This window comes from Stenella coeruleoalba (genome assembly GCF_951394435.1).
Source record: "Stenella coeruleoalba genome assembly, chromosome: 6".
Lineage (NCBI taxonomy): Eukaryota > Metazoa > Chordata > Mammalia > Artiodactyla > Delphinidae > Stenella > Stenella coeruleoalba.
Genome location: NC_137151.1, coordinates 64,436,071 through 64,463,715, shown reverse-complemented (window position 1 = coordinate 64,463,715; position 27,645 = coordinate 64,436,071). Strand labels below are relative to the sequence as shown.

The window sequence follows — 27,645 nt, the reverse complement described above, 5'->3', positions numbered from 1 at the left end:
GCAGAAAATTGTTATCATCTGTTTAGTTCATCTGACACGGCTGCTGGTTGTCTTGCTGTGTTCCTGGCAATCGTGAAAGGCGTGTTAAGAATAGCCTTGAGGTTGTGTTGTTTTGCTCAAGTAGGTTGAGCAGAATCCTGGGAAAATAAGCACGACGTCAGGTTCTGAAAAAGAGCAAGGTGGCAACAGAAGGATATTTGCGTTTTTGATATAGGTTGGAGATGGCTGATGCCCTAGACTAGTATGCTTCTTTAGGCTGCCTGAGTCCCTTGTCTTCCCTTAGTCCTAGTCTCTTGCTTGCATGCATTTCCTTAAGCAGTTTTGAAACCTGCCACGTGGATGGACTTTCACGTGTAGTGATTCATACAGTGTTAACTGAAGCCAAAGTGAAAAATGGGCTTGATCCTTCATGGCTGACGTGTGTTGTACTCTTCCAAAATATTTTATTCTACACAGAGTAAAACATTTCAAGAACTTAATATCTTTGGAAAGAGGATGAGTGTAGGAGTCTGGAGGCTGTGTAGTCTTTTGGGGTATTCACTGCTAGTTACCCCTGAATTCATAACCCCTCAGGTTACTTTCAAGGTAAGTGTGTGTTGTGTAACCCAAAGAGCTGCACCCGCAAACACAGGTTGTGTTCAGCTGGTGAAGAATTGGGTGGATTTGTTTTGGTCCAGGTGAGAAGAGTTCCGGGGTCAAGCGGTCACCTTCATAAAACCGAAGACGGTGACTGGGAGTGGAGTGACGACGAGATGGATGAAAAAAGTGAAGAAGGGAAAGCTGCGTTTTCGCAAGAAAAGGTAAAATGACATTGATGATGATTTTCTCACCTGTGTCAATTTTATTTTTGTGTTTTTGGGGGCGTGTGTGTACTAATGAATATGTAATTGTTTTACAGTCACGAAGAGTAAAAGAAGAAAATCCAGAGGTGAGTGGTGGTTATTTATTTAGTTCTTTGCCTCGTCTCCCCCCCAGCCTCCTCCCACAAGTATCAGTCTGATCTCTTTGGGGAAGAACCTTCAAACTTTGTTCTCGTGGTATAGAAAAAAAAGAAAAGGCACATAGGCTTTGCGGGTCTTGATACTGTCTGAGTTACTTTGGAGCTGTGTATATTGGGGCAGATTACTCTCTGAGCCTCAGTTTCCTCCTCTGTCAAATGGGGGTGATCACAATACTTGTAAAATTGCTGTGAGGATTGATAAAATCACATACATGAAGCACTCAGTGGAGTTCTTAGCACAAATTAGTTACTCACTTCATCTTAATTCTTAGGATTACTGTCACTTAGAGAACATACTAGGCATACAGGAAAATGTCTCCTAGATTTTTAGTTTACCATAAAGCAAGATATTAACATGGTTAGGAACTCTAGGTTAAATTTGTTGGTTTTGATTTTTAAATCTCCCGGGTAACTTAGTAGGCAAGGAACAGTCTTTCCTCAGCCTCCCTTTGAGAACTGGTCATCTTTTGATTAACTTCACTTCCTCCACTGGTTAATTATTCTAATGACTAATGATGACTGTAGTTCAAAGGACTTCCTCATTCTCCTAGAGGAAGTTTAAGCGTATTTAAATAGTTCCAAGTATTTTACAAATCTAGTATTTAATGTGTACTTTGATAAATTCTCTTTAAGAAAACAGAAGACTTCGGGCTACAGATGATATCCATCCCAACTTTCTTTTTAAATTTCCTTTTAATTAAATGGAGTAAATCTTATCATTCTGCTTTAAGTGGCAATAACCAGCTGCACCATCTAAGAAGAGAGCATCAGAGCTACAAGCCACTCTTCCCCCTGTCATTCTCCCCCACCCTGGCTCTAGTCTCTTTTCATTCTCATGCCTCCTTGATGGGCCTTTCCTAGGGATTTTTCAGTCTGCCTGCCTCCTACTGGTAACTCTCCTTCAGATCCTGTTTCCTCCTGTATTTATCATATGAATTAATCTCTCTATTTCGTACATCAAATATGAGCTTTGATCAAGAAGTTAGAAGGATGGTGGTGTGCTCCACAGTAGGACATGTTGGCTACACACATATCCTGCTGGATTTTTGCAATGATCTTAACCCGTTATCATGAACTCTGCCGTCTTCTTGCCCACTGTTTTATCTAGAGTGAAGTGCACATCAAGGTTTTTCATCTATTTCTAAGAGTGACTCTAACTAAAAGTGTCAGTTCTCCTTAGAAATAGAACAAAATAACATGATTCAAGTAGCGTCATTGACTCAGAAATCATTCGTTATTGGTTCACTGCAGGACATTTTCGTTGGAAGATATTCACTGGAATTCTGCCTTACTAGTATAGGCTGATGGCTGTAGGTCTTTCCTCATGAGGATTTGTTAAGTTTATTTTGAGAATATCTTACTCTGTACTCGTTGCAATTGCTCTGATAACTGATCTGTTATTTGGATAATAGCAGTATCTTTCTGGCAAACGTATTTTCTTCGTAGACAGGAAAAAGAGTAGTGTATAGCATGCTGTCAGTTGTTCATCAAACATCCCTGTCAGCCTTCTTGAGTGGAATTTGAAAGTCTTAGGCACCTTACTGTATCTAGACTCGCTTGATTTCCCAGTGGCATATGTCTGTTCCCATACTGGCTTATAATTAAGGAAGCATATAGATAAACTTCTTATTTCTGTGGAAGGATACATTAGTTTGAATGTAAACACTCCCCCCAAACTTTAGGAATCACCAGCTCTCTCTGCTATTACACAGCTTCCCACGCCATTTTATTGTTTTTGTTTTTTGGGGGGTATTTTTCGCAAGGCTGGCGTTTCAGCCTCCTGAGCTGTGTTCAGAATCTCTTCAGTGTTGGTTCCTGTGTCCTTTCAGCTTTTGATTAAAGTAGCCCCCTGATTTACCAGTCACACCAAGTCACTTTTTGGATGTGAAGCAAAAAATATTTTTTAATCTATTATAAAGGGAATTAAAATGGTTGAATATGTAAATATTCAACAAACATAAAGCATATAAATGATATAAACTTAATTATATATATATAAATAAATATATAAAAATATAAATTATATATATAAAATGTGTGTACTGTGTGCACTGTTTCAGTAGATGTTGGGGATACATCAGTGAGAAAAACAGAGTGCAATCCCTGTCCTTGTGGGGCTTCCATTCCAATGGGAGTAGATAAACGATATCCAATAACCTTCATAAGTAAGTAAGTTATGTGGTTTGTTACAATGGAATAGGAGTAATGGAAAAAAATAGAATAGGGTAGAGGGTGAGGTAGTATGGTAGGGGTTTATAATTTTAAAAGGGTTAGTCTGGATAGGCCTTACTGAGAGGCACATAAAGACTTGTAAAAGGGCTTCCCTGGTGGCGCAGTGGTTGGGAGTCCACCTGCCGATGCAGGGGACACGGGTTCGTGCCCTGGTCCGGGAAGATCCCATATGAGCCATGGCTGCTGAGCGGCCATGAGCCTGTGCTCCGCAATGGGAGAGGCCACAACAGTGAGAGGCCTGCGTACAGCAAAAAAAAAAAAAAAAAAAGACTTGTAAAAAGGTATGGGAGAATTAAATAGAAATAACTCTGAAGGACCACTTTTATCCTGCTACCGCTCTTACCCCTATGACTGTCCTATCTTTCCAGAGGTTATAAGTTTGCAATGTTTTCTTCCAGACCTTTCCTGCTCGTTCACATACAAATATGTACATAAAGAAGTCTAGCATATCATTTTAAAAATATAAATGAGATTATAAAAACTATAAAATTTTGCATCTTGCCTTATATCTTGGAAATCTTTCCACAGTAGTTGCTCTAGATCTACCTCTTTATTTTTAACTGCTGAGGAGTATTACCTGTCAAAATGGTTTATTTAACCATTTCTTTCTTCTTGAGCATTTAGGTTGCTATTGCAAACTGTATTCCATTAACATTTTTTGTGTACGCACTTTGAGGGGCGCACATATGTATAAAGCATAGGTACATAGAACTGTGATTTACAGAATCTGCTGATTTGGGATTTTTATAGCTGTTATCAAAAGCTGTATCATGTTAAATATCTTATCATTGTATTTGTCAGTTATACCTCAAAGCTGGGAAAAAAGGCTGTATACAGTCGCAGACAGTGTACCTTATACCTTTAAACATCTTTTAAAGGGAAAAGATGTACTAAATGGCACATTGAAATGCCAGTGTGTTTACTTCGTAATAAGCTTTCCAGTAATATATGTCATTGAAATTGCAGTTGAGATATTTACTTGACTATAAGCCACTAGGTGACTGGGGATAGTATTTTTTTCATGTCCATGTTCCCTTAGCATCTAGTAGACATGCTATATGTATTTGTTGGTGACATGGAAACCTATGCACTGAGAATCAGACTCTAAACAAGTGCCTGAATAGGTCTGTCATATTTATAAGTAGGTAAGAAGTGGGGGAAGGATCAGAAGACGTTTTATAATCGAGCTGAAGTTCAGAAAAAGTAGTCTTAGTAGTTCCACACTTAAGAGTGAGATGCTGCAATAAAGAAGGGGCATTTTAGAAATGCTTATTTTGTAAGGGGCTATTTGGCTTCCTGGAAGTATAGGCAGAATGTCCAGGTATTACAGCACTAGTTGGAGAAGACTGAGAAGGCAAGGGTGGGGTATTTGCCAGAGGGACCTTGGGTAGATGTGCCTGGTACAGGACCGTATTTGGAGATGAGAAATTCCAGTGTAAAACGTAAAGTTCCAGAGTTACACCACTTGTCTAATGAGATTCGTAGCCAAACTTAGTGAGAAATGGGTCCTAGTGTGTTCTTAACCTGGTTTTTAAGAAATAGCCTTGCAAAGTATTTGTCACCTACTAGTAATTATTAGTTTGTAATAAGTAAATAATTCATGCTAATTTCATTTATTTAGTATCTTATTCCACTTGGATGGTGGAAGCCAGTGGAGACTAAAGGTTAATAATATAACAATAATAAAGAAGTTAGTTAATTGGACAAATGTTTAATCTGATTTCCCATGGAGCTGCGTTAGGCACTGTGGCATTGTGGGAATTATACAAAAGCACAGAAGAGGGCCTTCTCTCCAGAAGCTGCTCATCTCTTTGGGGGTAGGGCTCGGGAGTGGTATTTGCAAGGACAAATACCAAATAAGTGGTATTTCTTAGGTAGGGTTTCCTAGTTGATACAACATCCTAGCTTATATAAAACCTTTCAATTATTATCTCATTATTGATTTTTTTTTTTTTGCTTTATAAAAAATTTTCATTGTTGTGGTTTGATCTTCTTTTTGACCAGTGATTTTGGAATCCTTTTGTCAGTCTCCAGAATAATCAGTACACGTCTTATAATTCTTTAAGCAATTTTTATACCTTAATTTTTTATATAAAAGTAAAACTGACTTTATTTTTTATTCTTTTTAAATTTATTTATTTATGGCTGCATTGGGTCTTCGTTGCTGCGTGCGGACTTTCTCTAGTTGCAGCGAGCAGGGGCTACTCTTTGTTGCGGTGCGTGGGCTTCTCATTGAGGTGTCTTCTCTTGTTGCAGATCACAGGCTATAGGTGCGTGGGCTTCAGCAGTTGTGGCTCATGTGTTCAGTAGTTGTGGCTCGCGGGCTCTAGAGCGCAGGCTCAGTAGTTGTGACGCACGGGCTTAGTTGCTGCCTGGCATGTGGGAAGTTCCCGGACCAGGGCTCGAACCTGTGTCCCCTTTATTGGCAGGCAGATTCTTAACCACTGCACCACCAGGGAAGCCCTGACTTTATGTTTCAATTCACAGTTTCTTTTGGTTTCATTTAAGTGAGGAGGACATTTTCCAAGGCTTCTATTAAGGAACCACTCGGTTTATAGTAGCCCTTCTGTTAGGGGTCATGAAAACATGGTTTGCAATCCTGGCTCCACATCAGAAAAACCAAAGGCTTTAAAAATGCTGATCCCTAGACCCAGCAAATCAAATTGTGATTTGGTGGTTGGGGGTGATGTCCAAGGCAACTCTGATTTTTAAAAAATCTGTTCATGTGATTCTGATACGTGACTAGGATGAAGGACCCACTGACTAGGAAAGCCGCACTAGTCGCTCTGAATCCAAAGCCCAGACTGGAATCCAGGAAGATTGAGTGCTGCAAATACCTGAAGATTTGTTTTAAATACCTGCCTATCAGAAGTCTTAAAAAAAAAAAAAAAACCCAAACAAGCAAACAAAAAAGCAAAACGACTAAGACATTTCAGAAATCCCTTGGAAAAGTTGTCCTTATTTAATCAAGTGTAATGGTGCCGGGTGGGAAGGTTTGATGACAGAAGCCCTGTAGGGCCCATGACAGGTATATTGAAGAATTTTGTTGTAGGTCTAGGCTAGGTTAATTGTTTCCCAACTCTGATATTTTGTTCTGAGGAGAAAATCCATTTGGTTTGGATTTAGGTTGAGTGTATTTTACCAGAGCTTAGACACAGTGTGAAAGCTAAATTCATTGCTTATGTTACTCAGTGCTATTGCTGGATGATTGTTAAAACTGCCTTTAGCTTTTTGAAATTATTTCTGATGACATTGTGTTTTCCAGACGCCTGTCAGCTCTCATGTTGTCTTATACCCATTTGTAGTTGGAGGCAAAGATTTGATTTCTCCCTCCAAATTGATTGTACTGGATCACAGACGGCTTTTGCTTGATGCTTTTATGATGTCACTTTGTAAAAGGTGTTCTTATTACAGGTGACTGGCTTTCCAACTAGTTGTTGTTAAACTTAGAATCTCCTGTAATTCTGAAAATAAACCTTTTGTTTTGGAGTAATTTTAGGTTTACAGAAAATTTGCAAAGATAGTGTACTCTGTAGGGTTCCTGTACATTCTTCATCCATGCTCTTTTACCGTTAATTTCTTTCGTAGCCCTGACGTGTTTGTCACAACTAAAAACCATCAGTGCTCCATTACTATCCGCTACATCTCAGATTGTATTTGTATTTCATTAGTTTGTCCACTAACATCCTTTTTCTGTCCCAGGATCTAATCCAGGATAACACAGTGCATTTAGCTGCAGTATTTTTAAAAACAGAAAATGAGAAGATTAGATAGAGCACTATGAAAAATTAGAAAGTGGATGTTGTCCCTTTTTTGTCTCTATTCCAAGGTGCTTTCCTCTTTCACTCAGTCCCAGAGGCCTGTCTCCAGGGCCGTGTCCAACATTAATCTGTTATTCTTCTCTTCCCCTGCTATCAAAACACCCATTCTCTCAAGTATCCTTCTTAATAGCAAACTGTTTAAAATTTTTAAAAATTCCAATAGACAAATTTATATTATACTGTTAATGAATGACAGCTGCTTAATGTGTTAGGTTTCTTGTACGTTTTTACATTTAAAAATGCATGCCCAGAAGTCATGCCCTAAACTGGTAGAATGGGGTCCATAATGGTGAAATTTGGCAGGCTACAGTTGGTTGTCAAGGAAGATGTTTTGTGCAGGGAACCTCCCTCTCCAGCACTCCTGTCCACTCTGCACATTTCCTGCCCCAGTGGGAGCCGGAGACTGGTTTCTTCATCACGTGCAGGATTACATCTACACAGTGAGGTTGCACGGTAATAGCTCTCTGTGCCCCTAACTGTCCGGGAGTAAGGGACAGGGCATGAGATGGGCCTCCCCAGGGGAAAGAGAAGTTGTCACCTCTGGTAAATGCCATTAAGAATTTTCCGTATTACAAACCTTCTTTGACTAAAGGTAGGATATTCTGTAGGTGATGTGATGTGGCTTTTGGTAGTATCTCAAACCTTAATTAAGAATGAACTTATTAACAAAACGGAAACAGACCTACAGACATAGAAAACATATTTACGGTTACCAAAGGGGAAAGGGGGGTATAAATGAGGAGTTCGGGATTAGCAGATACACACTACTGTATATAAAACAGGTAAACAACGAGGTGCTACTGTGTAGCACAGGGAACTATATTCAATATCCTGTAATAAACCATAATGGAAAAGAATATGAAAAAATATATATATGTATAACTGACTCACTTTGCTGTACATCAGAAACTAACACAACATTGTAAATCAACTATACTTCAATAAAAAATAAAAAGAAAAAAATTTAAGTTTAAAAAAAAAAAGGTTGTGGAATCAGTCTGAAAAATTCTTTACAAGAGATCATTTGGGATAGACCAAGGCCCTCTGGCTGGTTAATGAACACAGGTTGTTTGTTCTTCTAACATAGTCATTTCTCCCCAACATTTTAATATGAAAAACTTCCAAAATATTGCAACATTAAAAACATTTTATAGTGAACATCCACCCAGCAATCACCTGGATTCTGCCATTACTATACTTCATCTCATGCACAGCCATCTATTCATCTGTCGGTCTTTGTTTTTGGATGCAGTTCAAAGGAAACTGCAGACGTGGGTATACTTCCCCTTATTTCTTCATTACTAACAGAGTTATTTTCGCAGAAGCAGAGAGAGTAAGAATTTTACGCTCTTAAACTTTAGAAAACTCTTGCCACAAAGAATTTCTGATGACTTCTGATAATTTTAGAATCGATAGTAAGTTTAGGGAATAATATATATTTTTCATTCTTTGTCAATGTTGTTTCTCTTTTAGTTTGCCTTTCAAGTTTTGTTCCAGGGCAGAGTTCACAAAAGTAGGGATTGAGGCAGAAATATTTTGGGTATCACATGAGGGTCAGGTTTCCAGCTTGGAGAGAAAAATATAACCTATTACTCTAGCTTTTCTTTTGGGGAAAATGTGTTTTAAAAATCCAGCTACCCTTACATATTTTTGAAATCCAGTGCTGTGAATAAATTGTTCAAAGTAATGATTAAAGGGGCAGGTTGTGCTAATCCTAACATCCTTTCATTAGGGGGCCCTTAACTTGCAATGAAGTTGTGTGACAAGAAAAAAAATGGTCGTTGGGCATCTTTCTGTTATCAGGTTTAAAATATCAAATAGTCCCTGCCTTTTCACTTTAGCTTGGTGGTTCTCTAAAAGCTTAAGGATCACCTGGGGCACTTATTAAAGATACAGATTCTCTTCTGTCTCCATGAAATTCTGAATCATAGGCTGGATGGTGCCCCGGAATCTTTAACGTGTGTCGTAGGTGATCCCAATGCAAGTAGTCAAAGGACCACACGCTGGGAAATGGTGCTTTAAAATTACTTAAATTATTTAAGATTTTTGTCTCTGATAAGTGAGACTTACTGTAACCACACTGAGCTTAACGTCTTATTTTGGTGTTCTTACGTGCTGTAACGGTGGCTCTGTTAACAGATCGCAGTGAACGCCAGCAGCATACCCAAGCAGATACAGTCCCTGTCTGTGCAGGACCCTCAGGTACGTTTCTCTGCCTGTCATTTACGTTGTAGACAGATTTTCTTTTTTCTTTTAACAAAACCTGACATTTTAGAAAGATAGACAATATCAGGGTGGTGCTTCCAAAGCAGGGGCTTGTAGACACTTTTTTAATAAGTATGGAGAAGAGAGGACTGTCACTATTGACTGTGATTTTCAGGGCCTCCAACCTTTAAATGATAGGTTCAAGAGCAAGAATTGATTACCAGACTGCTTTTGAAATTGCTGGTACTGTGTGAAATGAGAAAAGGAAAGAAAATGACTCACCATTCTGCTAGATTCCAGCCACAAAACATTATAATTAATTGATACTTTTCTTTTTTGCTCCTGGTTGGATTTCTAAACTGTTTTTATAATTCTTTTATCACTGAATTTTATGGGCCAATTTATCTCTACAACTCGCCTTGTAAAAATAATAGTCCAGTGACTGTGAATGAATTCATATTAAAAGTTATATGACGGAACACGTGTGCCACGAGTTGTGTCGGGTGCTGATGAAGGATGCTGAGCTATCCAGGGCAGGGGCTGTGGACATAGAACCAGAATGCAGGCCCCCGTTCTGGTTTTGCTGTGTAATTAATAGGCAAGCCCTTCAGCTCTCAAAGTGGTTACACTTTCAAGTATCACCAGCCGGAGGATCACATCTTCCCTCCAAAGCTGCATATTCCATTTAAATGTATTTCTGTTCTACCTGATCTGTATTTTATGAAACAGCTGTATGCAGAGGAGAGAGAGTGATGGGATTTCATGATTGCAGGTTAGACATCTAGTCCTTGACCCTTATCTTTTATACCTGAGGAAGCAGAGATTTGCAGAGGTGAAGTGGCTCAGCCGAGGTTGCACAACTACTTAGAGGCAGAGCCTTTACGTTGTATTGGGCAACTCAGTAAAACACCTTGAAGTAAACTGTAGGGATTGGTTGAATGATAAAAGGAAAGGTAGGGGTAACAACAGGTCACAAGGCAAAGAGTAAAGGAAACAGGAAAAGGGATAAGGATACCTAGTAGTAAGTAACATGGTACAGTTTGACTCATTTTCATATACATTATTTTGTTCTCCCAGGAAACTTTTGAGGCAGGTATTATCCCCGTTTTGTAAATGAGAAAACGAGTCCGGAGAATGACTCGCCCACAGTCGCATAGCTGGTCAGCGGCAGAGCCAAGTCCTGACCTAAAATCCGTTATTTTTCTACTCCAGTAGGAATGGCTCATGTCCAGGAATTGGTAGGAGTAGGGAGAGGCTGTGTAGCAGAGGCAGTCATAACTGATGATCTGTGTTCAAGGAAATAGACTCTAGGGGAGAAAGGCGAGAAAGGTAAACTGTGGCCTCACCTACTAGGTTCCTCCATCCTCTGCATCATGAGGTTTAAAGTGCACAACCTTTGTGCGTCACCCAGGCCCAGTCGGTACAGTCCACGGCTCGGGTTGCAAGGTTCCCCTCTAGATGGCTTTCCTTTGGACTTAACTGCTGCTTATACCAGTTGTTCCTAGGGCCCGTCCTCCTACTGAGGCTTTCTGTATGAAACATTTGAATCCACAGTTGTGATGGGAAGTAGACACCATTCTAGTGTTCACACAGAGGTCTTATATGGACGAATAAGACCTGCATGTGTAAAGAGCTAGATTTGAAATTTCCAGGAAGAAAGGGCTCTATGAGTCAAGGGCTATCATGATTTTATGCATGTATTTCCCGAGTTTATAACAGTTTGCTGTTTTGTTTTTAAAGGGCTTACTCAATGCTAGTGAAGACTACAGAGAAGCTTCTTGTGCCGTGAACCTAGTTTTAAGATTAAGGTAAATAATATTGTTTATTTTGCATCACTTTCCCTACGTATAGTACAATATTCTGATCTCCTTCCGTAGCTTTTCATAATATTAGCATAAAATAAAATTGTTACCTTGTTTGATCTCCCCAAATAGCCTGTGGGTGCTGTATTCCCAGGACTAATTGCTCTCTTCTAGTTGCTTCCCCAAGAAGAATAAGAAAGAAAAGCACCATGTGAGTGTATTCGCAGGCTCAGTGTACCCTTCATTAAGTTTTTTTTCCTTGCCTTTTCTTCCTTGGGTTTTTCTTTCTCTTTTTTTTCTTTTCTTTTTTTACGTTAGATCACAGTAAGAGATTTTTAATGAGTTTCTTTCTCACTTCAGCAGTCAGTCTCTGACAGAAATAAACCATGCTTGTACGACAAGTTGCCTGTTCAGAACATTCTTCAGTGACAGGTTTGATCAGCCACTGTGTTGAAATGATAGATATATTATGAAAGAACCCTTAGTCTTCCAGGAAATGGATACAAATATGGTGCCTGACAGTCTAGTCTTTGTATCTAGTGAATGAAAGCTTTCTATTTCAAGGATTTTTAAAAATAAGGTCAATTGAATGTGCATTCTTTGTTAAGAATTTGGAATCTCAAGACAAAAGAAATTTGCTTGAACTTAATTGTAAATAGCTGAACTTACCAGATCAATCACCGTCACATTTTTTTAAAAAGATTTCTATTGGAGTAGTTGCTTTACAATGTTGTGTTAGTTTCTACTGTACAGCAAAGTGAATCAGCTATACGTATACATATATCCCCTCTTTTTTGGATTTCCTTCCCATTTAGGTCACCACAGAGCACTGAGTAGAGTTCCCTGTCACATTTTTGAAGGCATTTTAAAATATGTTCTCCTTTGACAATTAAACGAATAGAACACATGGCTAATGGGCCTTTTTCAGAGCCATGGCTATAAAAGGTGGATTCATTTTCAAGGTTAGTTTCCAGCCCTCTGAATTATCATAATCTGTCAGGGTAGATTATCTTCGCCATAATCGCCCCTTCCTCCTGATGGTCATTCACAATCTGCAGTGCATTTTCCCATACTTACTGTGGGAACCTCACCGTGACCCTTGGTGCAGTTTAATTCAGAGTTGATTTCCAAGTCAAGATGTGAAATTATTACAAGACTATTTTCCTTCTATTTGAGAGTAACCTTGCTTGTGATTCACAGTTAGTGTATCTAGCAGTCTCCAGAGAATGAAATAGCCCTTTCCCTTTTCGTTTGACTTTGGAAACAGGTACTCCTTTTATTTTTCACTTGTTCATTTATTCACTTATAAATATTCACCGATCTTTCTGAGAAAGCAATTCTGTGCGGGGCTCAGTGTTTGTCTTTGAGACGCAAGGGTGAGCGAGACTACGGAGGTTACAGGCTAGCCCGCTGAGCATGCAGTGTTGGAAGTCACCTTTAGAGCCCAGTCATCCAACCTCCTACTGGACATACGCAGGAGTCTTTTCTTCAGTGCCCCTGCTGGGTATTTACCCAGTCCCCGTGCATACTTCAGTTCACTCTTTTTCTTTGATCGCCTCTGTGATACTGAAAAGCTTTAATTGCTATGTCCTCTTGAAGATTTAGCTGACCTTCCTATTCTGGGCTCAAATTCTGACCCTTAGAGCACATATCAGGTTCTCTGGATAAGTCTGCTGAAGAGTGTTAAAATGCATACTTTAAACCTTATTTCCAAATATTGTTTTGCTCTAGGTACTGGGACAATATAAAACAGTTGCCTTCTCTCATTTTTCTGAGAGCCATTTGTTGTTTGCCAGTCTTGCTCTTCTCCTTTCCTAGGCAAAACAGCAAAAGTAACTTTAGCCTTGCTTCTCACAATATAGTTCTATATCCCCCTCACAATCATCCTTGTTTACTCCTATTGACTTTTAGTCTGTATCTGCTTTTGTTACCCTTTTTCTCATGGGCTTAGGTGGTGGTTTTCCTGAGTTCGTGGCTTGGGTCACTAGTCTTAAAAGATTCTCCATGAAGAAAGAGTTCCATGTTCAAATAAGTTAAGAAACAACGGGTAATATCCATCTATTACACACACACACACACACACACACACACACACACACACACACACACACACACACACACACACCCCTTTTTTTGGAAATCACAAGGAACATTAACATTAAAGGTTCTAAGAAGTTCTGCAGGAGAGGAATTTGTTTAACGTTGTTTACTCTAAGACCTCTTCAACTTCAGAACTCTTTTCATGGTATTATTTTCCAGTTTAACCTTGTCCCTTTTAAATGGAGCACCCATATTTAAATGTAGGTCTCCAGATGTGATCTGAGCAGGCTAGAATACAGTAGTTAGATCATGTGATTTTTTGCAGTTCACACTGTATTTCTCCTAAATAGAGAAATTTATAAATTTCTCCTAAATCAGTCCAAGTTTTCATTGCCTTTTGAAATACCTGTGTACTTTGGTGATGAATTTAGCATGACCCAGCAGTCAAACAAAAACCTCTGATTGTGTTTTTTCCATTTGAAGGGCTACCAAGGCTGACTCTGAACTGCAACTTATGTTTTAAAACTCTGTGCACATCTTAGCATTTGTCACTATAAGAGTGGACCTGGTGGTTTTGACTCATTGCTCGCCCACCGTACATTTCACTCCTGACTGTCAATGTGTTATATTAGTTACAATGTTTGTATATACATCCCTTGTCAATTTGATGACCCTGTCTTTTGCACCTTTATCCAGAACATTGATTATCGTGTTCAACAGTTCAAGTAGGACAGAACCTTCTGGCATCTGTTAGAAACTGCTCACTTTCTGAATGCCTTTCAATAATTAACTAGTATTTTTTGGTATAGTTGCTCAATCAAAAACAAATCCTATTGACTCGACTGCCTTTTAGTCAACATTTAACTGACTATTCAAAAGGCTATCATAACAGGATCCATTAAAAGTATTTCTGAAATTAAGACATATCAATGATATTTTCAAAAAATGGAAGTGGATTTTAGTATAACTTATTTTTAGCAAACACATGTTTATGCCTAATTGCTTATATGCATCTTTTTTGTTGTTCAGTGGTTACAAGGTATTTATTTAAATTCGTGTTTTTTTACATTTAAGAACTCATGAATCTCTCAATATGTTGCTGGACCCCTTTAAGGGCAATCCTTGTACAGTTGTGAACAGTGCAGGGGTTAGGAACACTGACCCCCAGCGAAGTTGAAAATCTGCTTATAACTTTACAGCTGGCCCTCTGTATACACAGTTCCACATCTACAGATTTAACCAGCTGTGGGCTGTGTAGTCCTGTGGTATGTATGTATTGAAAAAAAAATCCACATATAAGTGGGCCTGCACAGTTCAAATCCCTGTTGTTTGCAGGTCAACTGTACTTTAATTTGAGAAATAGCCTTTGAAAGTTAACAGTTAAAAGCTATTAAGTTTTGGGGATCACTCTCTGCTGATATAAACGTAAGCAGCAGCTACTCTCATTCATCCTATAGATATTTATCAAGCACCTACCTTGTGCATGGCACTGTTCTAGGCCCTGTGATGCAATAAGGGAAAAAAACAAAAGACAAATTTCTTGCCCTCCAGGAGCTTATATTCTAGAGGTAGGGAGAGGAGCAATTCAAATACGAGCATTACTGATACGATGTATCAGGTTCTCTGAAGGAAAAGCTTCATCAAGAGGCTAGAAAGTCTGAGGGTGCTGTTCTGTATTAAGGAAGGCGTGTTAGTTTTCTATTGCTATGTAACAAGTTACCACAAATTTCGTGGCTTAAAGTAACATCCATTTATCATCTCATAGCTTCTGTAGGTCAGAAGTCTGGACTCGGCCTACTTGGGTCCTCTGCTGTGGCTCACCAGGCTGCAGTTAAGACCTGCTCACCTGGAGCTTGAGGTCTTCTTTCAGGCTCATTTGGGCGTGGCCAGAATTCAGTTCCTTGCAGTTGTGGACTGAGATCTTTGGCTCCTACAGGCCATCCCACTCCAGACAGTTCACAGCCTGACTTTGCTTTTTTCAGGGGCAGTTGGAGAACATTTCCCCTGCACTCCAAGGGCCCAGTCCCTCTGTTAAAGGTTTTTCACCTAATTAAGCCAGTGTCATCTAGAATAATCTCCCTTTTGATTAAGTCGAAATCAACTGATTTGGAACTTGAATTACATGTGCAAAATCCCTGCACCTTTGTCATAAAACATAACTTAATCACAGGAGTGACAGCCCATCATATTTAAAGGTCCGGGTCACACTCAGGGCAGAGGATTATGTAGGGCGTGTACACCAGGGGACAGGAAGGTTGGAAGCCATCATAGAATTCTACATACCATAAAAGGGCTCTCTAGTTAAAGGGATAGTTGAGCAGACCCCTGACAGACGTGAGGAACCAAGCCATGAGGTTGCTTGGAGGAAGAAAGTTCTAGGCAGAGCAAACAGTGATTGCAAATATTCTGAGCAGGAAGGATGTTCTAAGTAGTTATAGAAACAGCCAGGGAACCAGTATGGCCAGAGTGGTGGTGGGGGGTGAGGTCTGAAGGTTAGCAGGGGCTGAATCACGTAGGGCCATATAGCCTGTGGTGAAGACCTTGGATTTCACTGTTTGTGGATGGGAAACCGTGGTGGAAGGTTTGTGAGCAGAAGAGTTACAACGTGGAGACTAGGCCATATAGAGACCATTCAGGGTGGAAGCAGAGGGCCCATTGGCTGGCTATTGCCCTGGCGCAAAAAATGATGATGTGACCTGGACCAGGGAGGGAAGTAATGGAGGTGGCAAGCGATTATCAGATTCTGGATGGAGGAGAGAGGACTTAAAAGGTTTGGGCCTGAAAATACAGATGAATGGAGTTGCCATCTTCTGAGATGAGGAGGGCAGTTAGAATCTCAGGTTTGGGCAGAATCAAGAATTCAGTTTTGGACAAGTTCAGTTTGAGTTGTCTAGCGGAAATCTATCTCATGATGTCAAGTAGGCATTCAGGTACACGAGCCTAGATTTCAAAGGAGATACATTTCTGGGTTAGAGAGAGAAATTTGAGAACTGGTGCATACGGTGGTCCTGTAAGTCAAACAGAGGAAGTCTCAAGAAAGGAGGAGTGAAAAGCTGCATCAGTTGTTATCAGTAGATCAAGTACAATGGGATCTGGGAATTCGCCATTGTGTTTGGCAAAATATCAATACATTCTTAACCATTCTTGACCTTGGCAAGAGTTATTTTAGTGGAGTGGTGGGGATAAATGCTTGATAGAACTGGATTCAGGACAGAGTGGTGAGAGAAAGCACAATGTAACAAAGATAGATGACTTGTTAGTATGGATAACTCTTGCTAGAAATTTGCTGTACAGGAGGAGCAAAGAAATGGGGTGTTAGCTCAATGAGAATATGGGATGAAGGGAGGGTTTTTTTTTAAAAGTATTGTTTATTGGAAATGATCCAATAGAGAAGGAAAATGGAATGAAAGACGGGACGTTTGTAAGTCTGATGTCCTCAGGTGGGTGGGAAGGGGTGATGCCCAGGTATCCATGTGGAATGTGCCTTAGACAGGAGAATGGATAGATGTCTGACATTGCAGCCGCAGTGATGGAAGAGCAGGCAGAGGTGCAGGGAGCTTGGTGATTTGGGGTATGGGCTTGTGGAAGTCTTCTTCTGTTAATTCTCTTCTCTCAGTAAGGTAAGGAATATCATCATTGAGAGTGAGGAAGGAAAAGATGTTCAAGGTTGGAGAAATGAGGAGATAATTGTGTAGGAGAGCTGGAGAGTCAATTCACCAGGGAGATGTGATAGGATGAACAGGCTTCACAGGTGATCACTTGAGGTTAGGGATTGTGAATTTAAAGTGAACTAGTAGCTTGTTCCCTGAAATGGACATTATCCTGATGTCCCAGAATATAAGTGCGTGTGAGTGTGATCATCATCTAAATGGAAACACAGCATTTAAAAACATTCCTAGAGGGTTCTATGGGCACACCCTCACAGGCCCCAGCTTGAGTCACTTTTTAAATCATGAACAAATACAGGTCATAGAGTTGCCCTCAGTGGTCTCTTGTGTGCGGGGTGGCAGTCTCCTGGCCTCTTCTTTTACCACCAGCACCCCCTCATAGGTCCAGCTTCTCTTAGAACCTTCAACGTTACATGCTCATTGAGTATCAAAATCTGCCATCTGGTGTTGGTCCCTGCCATACAATTTCTGCACACCCCAGTCCCCATGTGCAACCTACTCTGGATCACTTGTACCACCCTGTGTGAGAGGAAGCTGGAAGGTTGTTCTGGCCAGTGTGGATCGGATTTAGGAAATCCATGTGCTGTTTTGTACCCTTTTCATTCATTTCCATCTAGACCACAAGATTCTGACGTATGTATATGGTACATATATAGACACATTTATATACATATGCAAACATATGCATATACACACACACACACAAATATACCCTCACTCTGTCCTTGTGGGTCACTGGTCTAGACAACACGTGGCTATTGGGTGTTAGGAAACAGCGTGCCTGCCTTTCTTATCCCCTGAGGCTATCTGGGCATGACATGTATGTGTATCGTGCTCCACAGGCTAGTGAGTAGACACCGTTTCATGCCAGCATTTCACCGGTTGTTAACTAATGCTGTTTGGATGGCTGCTTTCTCCATCTCTTGGAAAGGTCACGCTGACTTTCTTTTTGAAATAGCATTTTATAGACCTACCTGCTAGGGATATGGCTTCCTTCTCCAAGATGCTGGGTAAACCTCACCTTCATTCTCTAGGTAGGAAACTGGGAAATACTTTTCACAACGCCACCTTCTGAAAAGAAAAGACAAATACATTTTAGCTACAAGTAGTATATTTATTTCTCCACTTCTCATTCTGGTGATCATAGGCAAAAGACTGAGGAGACAAAGGCTAATTTCTTCTTTGAAAAAATATAATATTGCTTTAACTTGCTTTTAAAACTGATCTGTTATATGTAAGGTTGGAGAAAAAGGATTAGACCTTACATCTCCATGTTAAATGCTGAACATAGTTAAAATGTAGTTTTTTCTTTTTCCATGTATGTACTTTTCTGCAAATATTCTCTTGTCCATTGTGTGTATGGTAATGTTGTCGAAAAAAATGAGTGTCATAAATTTAGGTACAAGATAAGGAAATCCTCTACGTCTGAGGAGAAAAATACCAGCTCCCAAGTGAGCCACCTCATAATTTATGTAACTGTCTGTAGATGTTATTACAGTTTCTGGTTTGAGTTAGGCGTTGCACAAATATTTTGTCATTAGTATATTTTTCATAAAATAGAATAGTCATATTTGGCATAAAACATGTTTTCTTAGAGTCAGGCTCAGTGATTTGGAAAAATGATAAACTTATCAGTTAAATTGTTAATTCCTTTGTGTTGGGTGCTGTTCACGCTTTGACCGTGCAGCCCGGTGGATTGCAGTTAGTTTAGCTGAAGGCAACTGTGACAGTTATCACACATAGATGCTTTGGTCTATCCCATCAATTTGCTAATAATGACTTTAATTGGTTATTATGTAGGAATATCATTAGACCTTGATGGGCCAATTAAAGACCCTAGACCAACAAAATAGTTTTCCTCTTTGTGGGGGAAGAGGATCTCTGGAATAGGATATTTATTTTACAAAAATCCTTTAGCATGACAGTATTACTTACTTTGACTTATTACTTTAGTTTCTCTTTTAAAAGGTGAACTTAGATATGGGTAAACTGTAGAGTTAGTAAGTTGTAATTTCATAAAGAAGGCTGAAGCTGCTAAAAACAATGTTGTTTAGCATTAGTTTGCCTGAATTCTAATTCCATGTTATCGTCATTCAGGAGGGATTAGAATTCTTAAATGATTCTCTAGTCTGTAAAATCAGGTTAATTCTCGTCAAGTGGTTGGGGGGCTTGATTAAATTTTCCCCCAAAGGTTAAGTAGTGTAGTCATAGTGACCAATTGTGGCAGTGCTTTTTAGTACATGGTCTTCCCCCCCCCCCCCCCCCCCCCCGCAACAAACTACTTATTTACGGCTTTCTTTGTGCAAGGCTTTGTTGAAAATCCAAAGTTGAATATGACAGGGTCTCTGCACTCGAAGAGCTTACTGTGTAGGCAGATAGATCAGACCCTGCACAAATGACTCTAACACAAGGTAGAAAGTGATAAATGCCATAAGAAGACGGATGAAAAGAAGAGCTCTGGGTAGTTAAAGGAAGGTGAGAGCCCTTGTGTCTGAATGTTATCTTTGGATTACTTGTTCCCATAGTAACCAGTGTTTATTTTTTTCAACACCCACGTTTTGCGAAGAGTAATGGTTGGGTTGAATCCAGGGGCAGTGTCAGGCTGTGGTCTTTGGTACAGGCCTTATCAGACTTAAATGATTCCTGAGAAGACTATGTTTGTTTTTCAGTAGAGTGGTGTGTATTATTATGTAGGTGCCAAGTTATTAGAAATACTGTTCTTTAGTATGAAAAATACTTAGCATTTAATTTTTTGGAATGTTCTCCTCCGGTAATCTCCTTTCCTCTGAGAATTGGAGTCGCTGTTGTACTTCTTGGCTATATTGTGAGTGAGGTCCTTCAGAAAGATGAGGTTCCCACAAGGGACCAGGCACAGCGATAAGCACTGTGTATGCATTTTCGTGTTTAATCATCACAAAACCTCTGCAACGTCGATACTGTTGTTTCTGACATCTCACAGGTGAGAGACTAAGGCGTAAAGTCGTGGGGGTTACTTGTCCAATACCTTCCAGCTCAGATGAAGCAGAGATGGGTCTTGAACCTGGGTCTGTTGAGCATGCTGGTCCTTGCTGTTTACCACTTGACCCCGTGGCCGTGCTCTGTTCAGTTCCATTCTGAATGCCATTAGAAACCCATGTATTTTTAAGATTGTTACATTTACCTGTCTTCTCACTGACATTTTACCTAAGTATTCTTTTAACAGTGTTTCCTGTTATGCCCATCATTAAATATTATGACAGGAATACCTGAAAATATTATTTTAGAGGAGATACTAAAGTTGATGATGAAAACAGCAGTCAGCATCTGTAGTGTCTTACAACTTTAAAAGCACGGTCACATCACTTGCCTGATTTAATTTTTTTCTTTCATCCTGTGTTTGCTGCTTACAGGTGAAAAAGCAAGATCAGGGATGTTAAGTAACTTTCCTGCAGTCACAGAGATAGTACACTTAGGCTGGAGACTGGGTCTTCTGATGTTAATCCAGTGTTATTGGTGGTGTGGTATAGGTAGATGGTATAAGTAGAGATGATACAGGGTAGTGCAGGGTGTAGATCTTTTGCATTTACAAAATCCTTCTGCTGGTAAACATGCTAAAGGAAGGAAGATTTGTATTCCGAAAAATTTGGTAATGCATGAGAAGCAAAATAGAAGAATTAAAAGCAATTCATTGTGAGATAATGTCATTTTCTTTCTGACAGTGGAGCAAGCAGATGTTTGCAAGTGCAAATACTTTCAGCAATAGGGAATGTATAGAGTTCTGTATTTTCAAGCAATATATGGTCATCTTAGAAATTTAGAAAATCAAAGTAAATTAAAAGAACAAGAAATAAAATCTTCTATATCTCACTACCCAGAGATACGTCATTACTAGCCTCTTGACAAATATTCTTCTACTCTTTTCTACACTTAGGTTAATAATGTTATAGTATAAATTTTTATTTTTTATTTTTTTATTTTTTGCGGTACGCGGGCCTCTCACTGCTGTGGCCTCTCCCGTTGCGGAGCACGGGCTCCGGACGCGCAGGCTCAGCGGCCATGGCTCACGGGCCCAGCCGCTCCGCGGCATGTGGGATCTTCCCGGACGGGGGCATGAACCCATGTCCCCTGCATCGGCAGGCGGACTCTCAACCACTGCGCCACCAGGGAAGGCCCTAGTATAAATATTTTATTTCACAAAACACATAATGTTTTATGGTCTGCTTTATTTAGTAATGTCTTTGATATCTTTTCATATCTTTGAGTATAAATCTACACAGTCCTTTTGGATGGCTTCTTTATATTTTGACTGAGTGTGCCAAAACATGTTACTTTAAAAGTATTATTTGATATTTACGGAATTCCCAGTTTTTCAGTATGGCAGTATATGAAACCTTATATGTGCAAAAATAATGTTTTAAAACTGCTCAGTGGAAAAATCCCCTTTAGCATTGCATTTTGACCTTGATGAAGTGCTCTCAGACTTTGAGAAACCTGGAGATATAAAACGGAGTAAGCCCAGTATCAAAGCACCTGGGGATTCTAGGGGCTGGTTGTGGCACTTGGGCCAGCAAGAGGTGTCACTGTCCATGTGGCAGCTGACACTGCTTCCTTACTCTTCGTTAGGGCTGAGTTCTTAGGCACTGCACTGAGAAGCCATCAAAATGAATGATTCCTGAGTGTAACATGCTAACAACAGTAGAACACAAACACCGAGTTCCATTTTGCAGCCATTCTTTTGGGTTCTTCCCTCCAGTGCATGTTCTTTAAGAAATCCTCCCTTGGCTGCTTGCTGTGAGCAGCCTGGGATTAGAGGAAGTGACGTGTGTGGGACGTAACTGTTGGAGGAGATGACAGACTGCCTTTATTCTCTTAGAGCCTTACACAGTGCCTAGCATGCGATAGACCCTTAATACATGTGTATTGCACAAGTGCCAACGGAATGATTCTTAACTAAAGGCATTTTCCACAAACTTTGAATATCAAGATGCCTCCCAAGATTTGTATGTATGTATGTGGCTAAAGATGTTACAGTAGAACAATAGTTTTTGATGTTATAGTGGAAATGTGTACAAAAAGTACTTCTTTACTAGATTTTCTCTACAGAAATTCCCACGTGAGATAATACTTTAGGTATAATCTATTTTATTTTTTAAAATACATACGGACTCCGTGCTATAAGAATTGCAAGATGGTTTCTGTGGCAGAGATGTGAACAAAGTCATGCTGAAAGAGGATCCTTACAGGAGCATCCTCTGCCCTGCCTATGTATCCAGCTTGGATTACTTCCTGTAGGGTTGTCACCAGCATCCATTGGCCATACCTGCCCCTGGGTCTCAGCACCAGGTCTCAACTTGTGAGTTTTGAAGTGTCGGTGTGTTACGCTTCTTCCTCCAGACTCCTCTCTAGTAGAAGTTTCCCTGTTAAAAAGTCTTCCTGAGTCCTACAGGCAGCTTCAAGGTGGCAGCTGGCGTGTCTCTGTGGAGCTTACCCACAACTGCAGCTCTGTTGCAGAATGTTTTCAGGGCAGCTCTCATCTAACCTCGGAAGGGCAGTGAATTGTGCAGTGTCACGTGACCAGTCACTATCGGTGCCAAGAATAGAACCCCAGAATCAGCCTGCGGAGGGGTTGCCTCCTTGCCGTCCTCTCCCTCATCGTAAGTTCCGCCATGCTCTGGCCAGCAGTCAGTCTTAATTGCTGGACCAATTGTTTGGTCACATTTCTGGGACTTACACGTCTCCCCTGAACTCTTGCATCTTTCTCATGAGCTTTTTTAATGTCATTGAACAGATAGGCATGAAGAGAAAATGTCTTAAAATAGTGGGTACCTTAAGAAGATTTGGTGTCATTTAAGTCAATGTTAATTACCTGAGATACCTTGGCTGGCAATAGCCTGAAATTTTAGCAAACACCTGAGTGTTTTAAGTTATCCTTTCTGTCACTTTGCAGAGTCTGTCTCTTATCCTTTTTTATATTCCACCTTTCCTAGCTGCTGATGACGTAACCTGATGCTCTTAGCATTCTAAGAATTCTCCTCTCCAGTTTTATCCCGGAAGGTTTTCTCTTAGGACGCGTCCTCTTGATCAGAGCTGAATAATTCTGAGGTCTGTTTGCAAAGTTATTTCAGTTACCATATTCCTGGAGATAACGAGCGGTGAGATTTCTTCCTCAAAATGTTGAGTCTTGGAAAAGCAACAAGCATATTTCAGTTTGGAGGCTTTCTCTGCATTAACTTTTCTTTCCCCATTGAAACCAGACTCCCTGGAATATACTTTCAACTTTATTTTGCAATTCTCAGAGTGCTAGAAAACGTTGTTCTTCTTGTAAAATTGATACAGTTGTTAACTGGTGGTGTCGTGGGAAGTCTCTGCTGCCCAGTGAAATTCATTGATTGGTCTTTGTATTAGTTTTCTATTGCTGCTGTAATAAATTACCACAAACCTAGTGGCTTAGAACAGCACAAATTTATCATCTTTATTATTTATTCTTATCTTACAGTTCTGTAAGTCAGAAGTCTACATGGGTCTCAATGGGCTAAAAAATCACAGCGTCGGCAGGGCTGTGCCGTTTCAGGAGCCTCTAGAGAAGAATATGTTTCCTTGACTTTTTTCTTTTTTTTAAAGACTTTTTTTTTTTTTTTTTTGCGGTACGCGGGCCTCTCACTGTTGTGGCCTCTCCCGTCGCGGAGTACAGGCTCCGGATGCGCAGGCTCAGCGGCCATGGCTCACGGGCCCAGCCGCTCCACGGCATGTGGGATCTTCCCGTACCGGGGCACGAACCCGTGTCCCCTGCATTGGCAGGCAGACTCTCAACCACTGCGCCACCAGGGAAGCCGAAGATTTTATTTTTTAAGAGCAGTTTCAGGTTCAGAGCAAAACTAAGAGGAAGGTGTGGAAGTGTCCCATTTACCCCTGGACCCCACACATGCTTAGCTGCCTTCCCCGTGTACACCCCCAACAGTGTGGTACATCTGTTACAGTCCGGGAGACTACAGTGACATGTCCGTATTCTTCAAAGTCCTGTAGTGTACATTACAGTCCACTCTTGATGTTGTACATGCTATGATTTTGGACAAATGTATCCACCATTATAGTACCACGAAGAGTGTTTTCACTGCCCTAAAAATCCTCTGGGCTCTGCCTGTTAGCCCCCTCCCACACTCCTGGCAACCACTGATCTTTTTACTGTTTCTGTGGTTTTGCTTTTCCCAGAATGTCATATAGTTGGAATGTGCATTTAAGGTTCCTCCACGTCTTTTCATGATTTGATAGCTCATTTCTTTGTAGCCATGAGCACTGTGCATTTTCTGTATGTTCCACAGTTGGTTTATCCATTCACCTACTGAAGGACATCTTGGTTGCTTCCAAGTTTGGGCAATTACGAATAAAGGTGTTATAACACATCCACGTGTATGTTTTTGTGTAGACATAAGTTTTTAGTTCCTTTGGGTAAATACCAAGCAGCATGATTGCTGGATCGTATGGTAAGAGTATGCGTAGTTTTGTAAGAAATTGCCAAACTGTCTTCCAAAGTGGCTGCACCATTTTGTGTTCCCACCAGCAATGAATGAGAGTTCCTATTGCTCCACATTCTCACCGGCATTTGGTGCTGTCATTATCAATGTTCCAGATTTTGGCCATTTCTAATGGTGTGTAGTGGTATCTGTGTTTTAATTTACATTTCCCTGATGACATGTGATGTGGAGGATCTTTTCCTATGCTTATTTACCATCTGTGTATATTCTTTGAAGTGTTTGTTAAAGTCTTCGGCCCATTTTTATTTTTCTTATTGTTGAGCTTCAAGGGTTCTTTGTATATGTTGGACAATAGTCCTTTAGCAGATACATCTTTTGCAAATATCTTCTCCCAGTCTGTGGCTTGTCTTCTCCTTCTCTTGACATTGTCTTCCGCACAGCAGAGGTCTTTAAATTTAGTGAAGTCAGATTATCAATTATTTCTTCCATGGACTGTGCCTTTGGTGTTGTATCTAAATAGGCATCACCATACCCAAGGTCATCTCCAGGATGCAAACTAGTAAGACGATCATCAGGGCTTTCACTTACTCAGAAATTGGAGTTTATTTTTCTTGCTGCTTTCATTTATGTCCTTATCCAACATTACTTATGTTTCCTAGGTATTAAGCGGTGGCTGGGAGGGAATTGGTTAACTCGGGGAGTCTTTGCCTTCTCCAGTTCACTCTCATAGACCTGGAGTGTTCTGCAGTGCTTGTTTCACACTGTTTCTCCTTGACTCTGCATCAGCTGACAGTTCACAGAGCATCTGGGCAAGGGCCTGCCTGTTTATAAGATGCTCAGTCACCACAGGTTATCAGTGCTGTCACTAGTTACTCCTTTTGCAAATGGCGATTAAAAAAAAAAATCATCTTCTCAATAGCATGATGTATTGGGTTGTTTGCTGGAGTTGACGATGTTTAGTCTGAGGGCTGCTGTTGAGACTGTAACATAGGTAAAGGAAGGTGTGTGGCTAGGGGCTGGAGGTGGCCTTTCACAAATGGCTAAGCTTGGCCCAGTGTTTATGAAAGACGATGAAAAACATTAACTTACCTGAACTTAAAAGCATAGTCTGAGAAAGAGGTAGAAAATACTCACTGGATTTTAGGGGACCACAGCAAAATGAAAGCTCGTCACGTGATAAGGCTCTTAATTTAATCAGAATTTCACTGCATAGAGAAACTAGAGATTATCTTCCGAGTTCCCAGCCTCTGGGCCACGTGGAAATCGGACCGTTACACAAATACGGGAACTAGTCTTCTTAAAATTTTTCAGAAAATAAAACTCTATCCTTTCCTCTGATAATCTGCTTAGCTCTGTGAGTTTTCCCAGTGAGGTATGTAGTTAAGTAACTTTAATCTCCAGAAGAAAGTATGAGTTTTGGTGGAGTTTTTAATGCATTTGGACACTGAAGATGCTGGAAAGCACATCTGGCCACAACATATTTATGTAAGTCTTCTTCAGAACCCTCGGCTCCTTTTTATCTGCAGAGGTATGTCTCTTATCAAGGAAGTGGTGGAGGGCTTCTGCCCTGGGTGGTTTCCACTTTCTCCGACACAGGGAGCCCCCAGGACCAGGGGTTGCCCCTCTCACGCCCATTGGTTTGGGGCTCTACCTGTGCTCGTCGTGTGTAAGTCAGAGCCCACTTCGGTGGGTTCTCTGTGATGACTCGTCAATTTCCTGAATGGAGGTTTGCCCACTTGCCAGCTGGTTGCCTTTGTTGTCTGAATGGAGAACCTCTGGGGATTCATTAAAATCAAACTGCACATTTGTCTGGAGTTGGTTCTAGATTTTCATGCAGCAGAGTGGGTACGAGGTCAGCTCGGTGAAAAAGGTATTGGAGTTTTTGTACTTTGATCCATTCTCTTTTTATGGCTTGATTGAACCATTTTGCTCCCTCGCTCAAAGAGAGGTCTTTCTCTGAGAATGTTCAGATGAAGTATTAGTCCTTTAAAAGGCTTAAAATGAATGTTTACGACCACAGCAAGGACTATACCATTTTAAACTCTTGCGTTGTAAGTCACACCGAGGATCCTCCGCAGGTGGGCCTCTTGCCTGCATTAGGCTACCTGCTGTGTGGCAGGAAAGTGTAGTGTTTGCTCAGAGTTCCCTGAGCAATATGCGAGTAGCTAAGATAAGTCTTTTTCCTTTCTCAAAATATTCTGTCTCCCTCACTACCCCCTCTCAGAAAATCTAGAAGAAAATGAGGAGGTGAAAAAAGCAGGGCTAGAAGATATTTAATAATCCTTCCTTCATTCTTTTTAATCAGATTATTGAATACTCAGTACCGTCTGGGGTAAAAATGAAAGTTTTACGTTTCTTTCGTCACCATTTTCAAAGGGCTTCGTTGAGTCTTCCTTTGCCATCTTTTAATGGTGTCTTGGGCTGTAGGCCATAATTCTCCGGTGAGCTATGACATAAAAAAGTCAAGTCTAGTTGAAACTTCAGTCTCTATTCAATTTAGCCTTTATGTCTCCTCCCCTCCCCCACTTGTCCCCTCTGGCTGAGTAGGGGACACACTCAGCTCTTTCGCCCATTCCACCCTCCCTTTTCTGCACTGCTTTCTCCTCTCGGTTGTCACTGCTTCGAAAACACTAACTGGCTGCCAGCGTCCTCTTTGGTGGGGACCCTGCTGGGACTCTCTGAAGAGTTCTGATCCAGCCCCTTCTTCCCTTCACTGGGCGGGTGGGCAGGAGGTCCTCAGGAGTAGGACCGTGGCAGGATGGCTTGCTTTTGACTGCCTTCCCCTTGACTCCTTTGGCAAACCAAGCGTGAGTGTGTATACAGGCTCTACGGCCGCTCCTTCTCTCCACGCTGCTGTGTCTCCCCAGTTCTCTTCTCCTTGCTCAGGGAGTTAGGAGTAGGCTGATAAAGTTGATACATTTGCCCCATAAGCAGATAAACATGTGGAGTGAGATGCCCACCTTTCCTCCTTACAGGCACCTCTGATGTGTTAAGTGATGCTCTGGGAGACTTCTGTAGTTGGCTTGGTATTGGGGCTGTCCCAGCACATTCTCTGGACCAGTAATTCACCATTGAAGATTGTTTGACCTTCTGCACCCACACCCTCGAATTTTGTTCATATAGGTAAGGGTCGAGGGAGTCATAGGTCATGACTGGTGCTAGTAGAGTGATTGTGGTAAGTTATTAATAAGGGTTGGAGTGGCTGACCTCTAATATTTGCAGCACTCTTTAGAATACGTGGTTTCTGATGCCTGTCTGTCCTTGCCTTAGCATCCTGGGAACCAATTCTGGAGTAACAGGAAGAGATCCACTCAATGTCTGCTGATACAGGCATGCATCTCCATGTAGAACTACTTCTGGGCAAGTTACCTAGGGAATATCATGAAACATAACCCTTGGCCTTTGAGGATCATATTACATTTTAAT

General features: G+C 40.7%; 1 protein-coding gene across 4 annotated transcripts in view; it reads left to right on the top strand.

Annotated features, from left to right (window-relative positions):
- Positions 1-27,645, top strand: part of STK39 (serine/threonine kinase 39) — a 311,340-nt gene that overhangs the window by 184,824 nt on the left and 98,871 nt on the right. For all 4 annotated transcript variants that reach the window (XM_079925347.1, XM_079925350.1, XM_079925348.1 and 1 more), the window contains exons 11-14: positions 678-800; positions 899-928; positions 9,193-9,255; positions 10,999-11,066. In XM_079925347.1, coding sequence (XP_079781473.1) covers positions 678-800; positions 899-928; positions 9,193-9,255; positions 10,999-11,066 — 284 coding nt within the window. The remainder of the gene's footprint in view (positions 1-677; positions 801-898; positions 929-9,192; positions 9,256-10,998; positions 11,067-27,645) is intronic.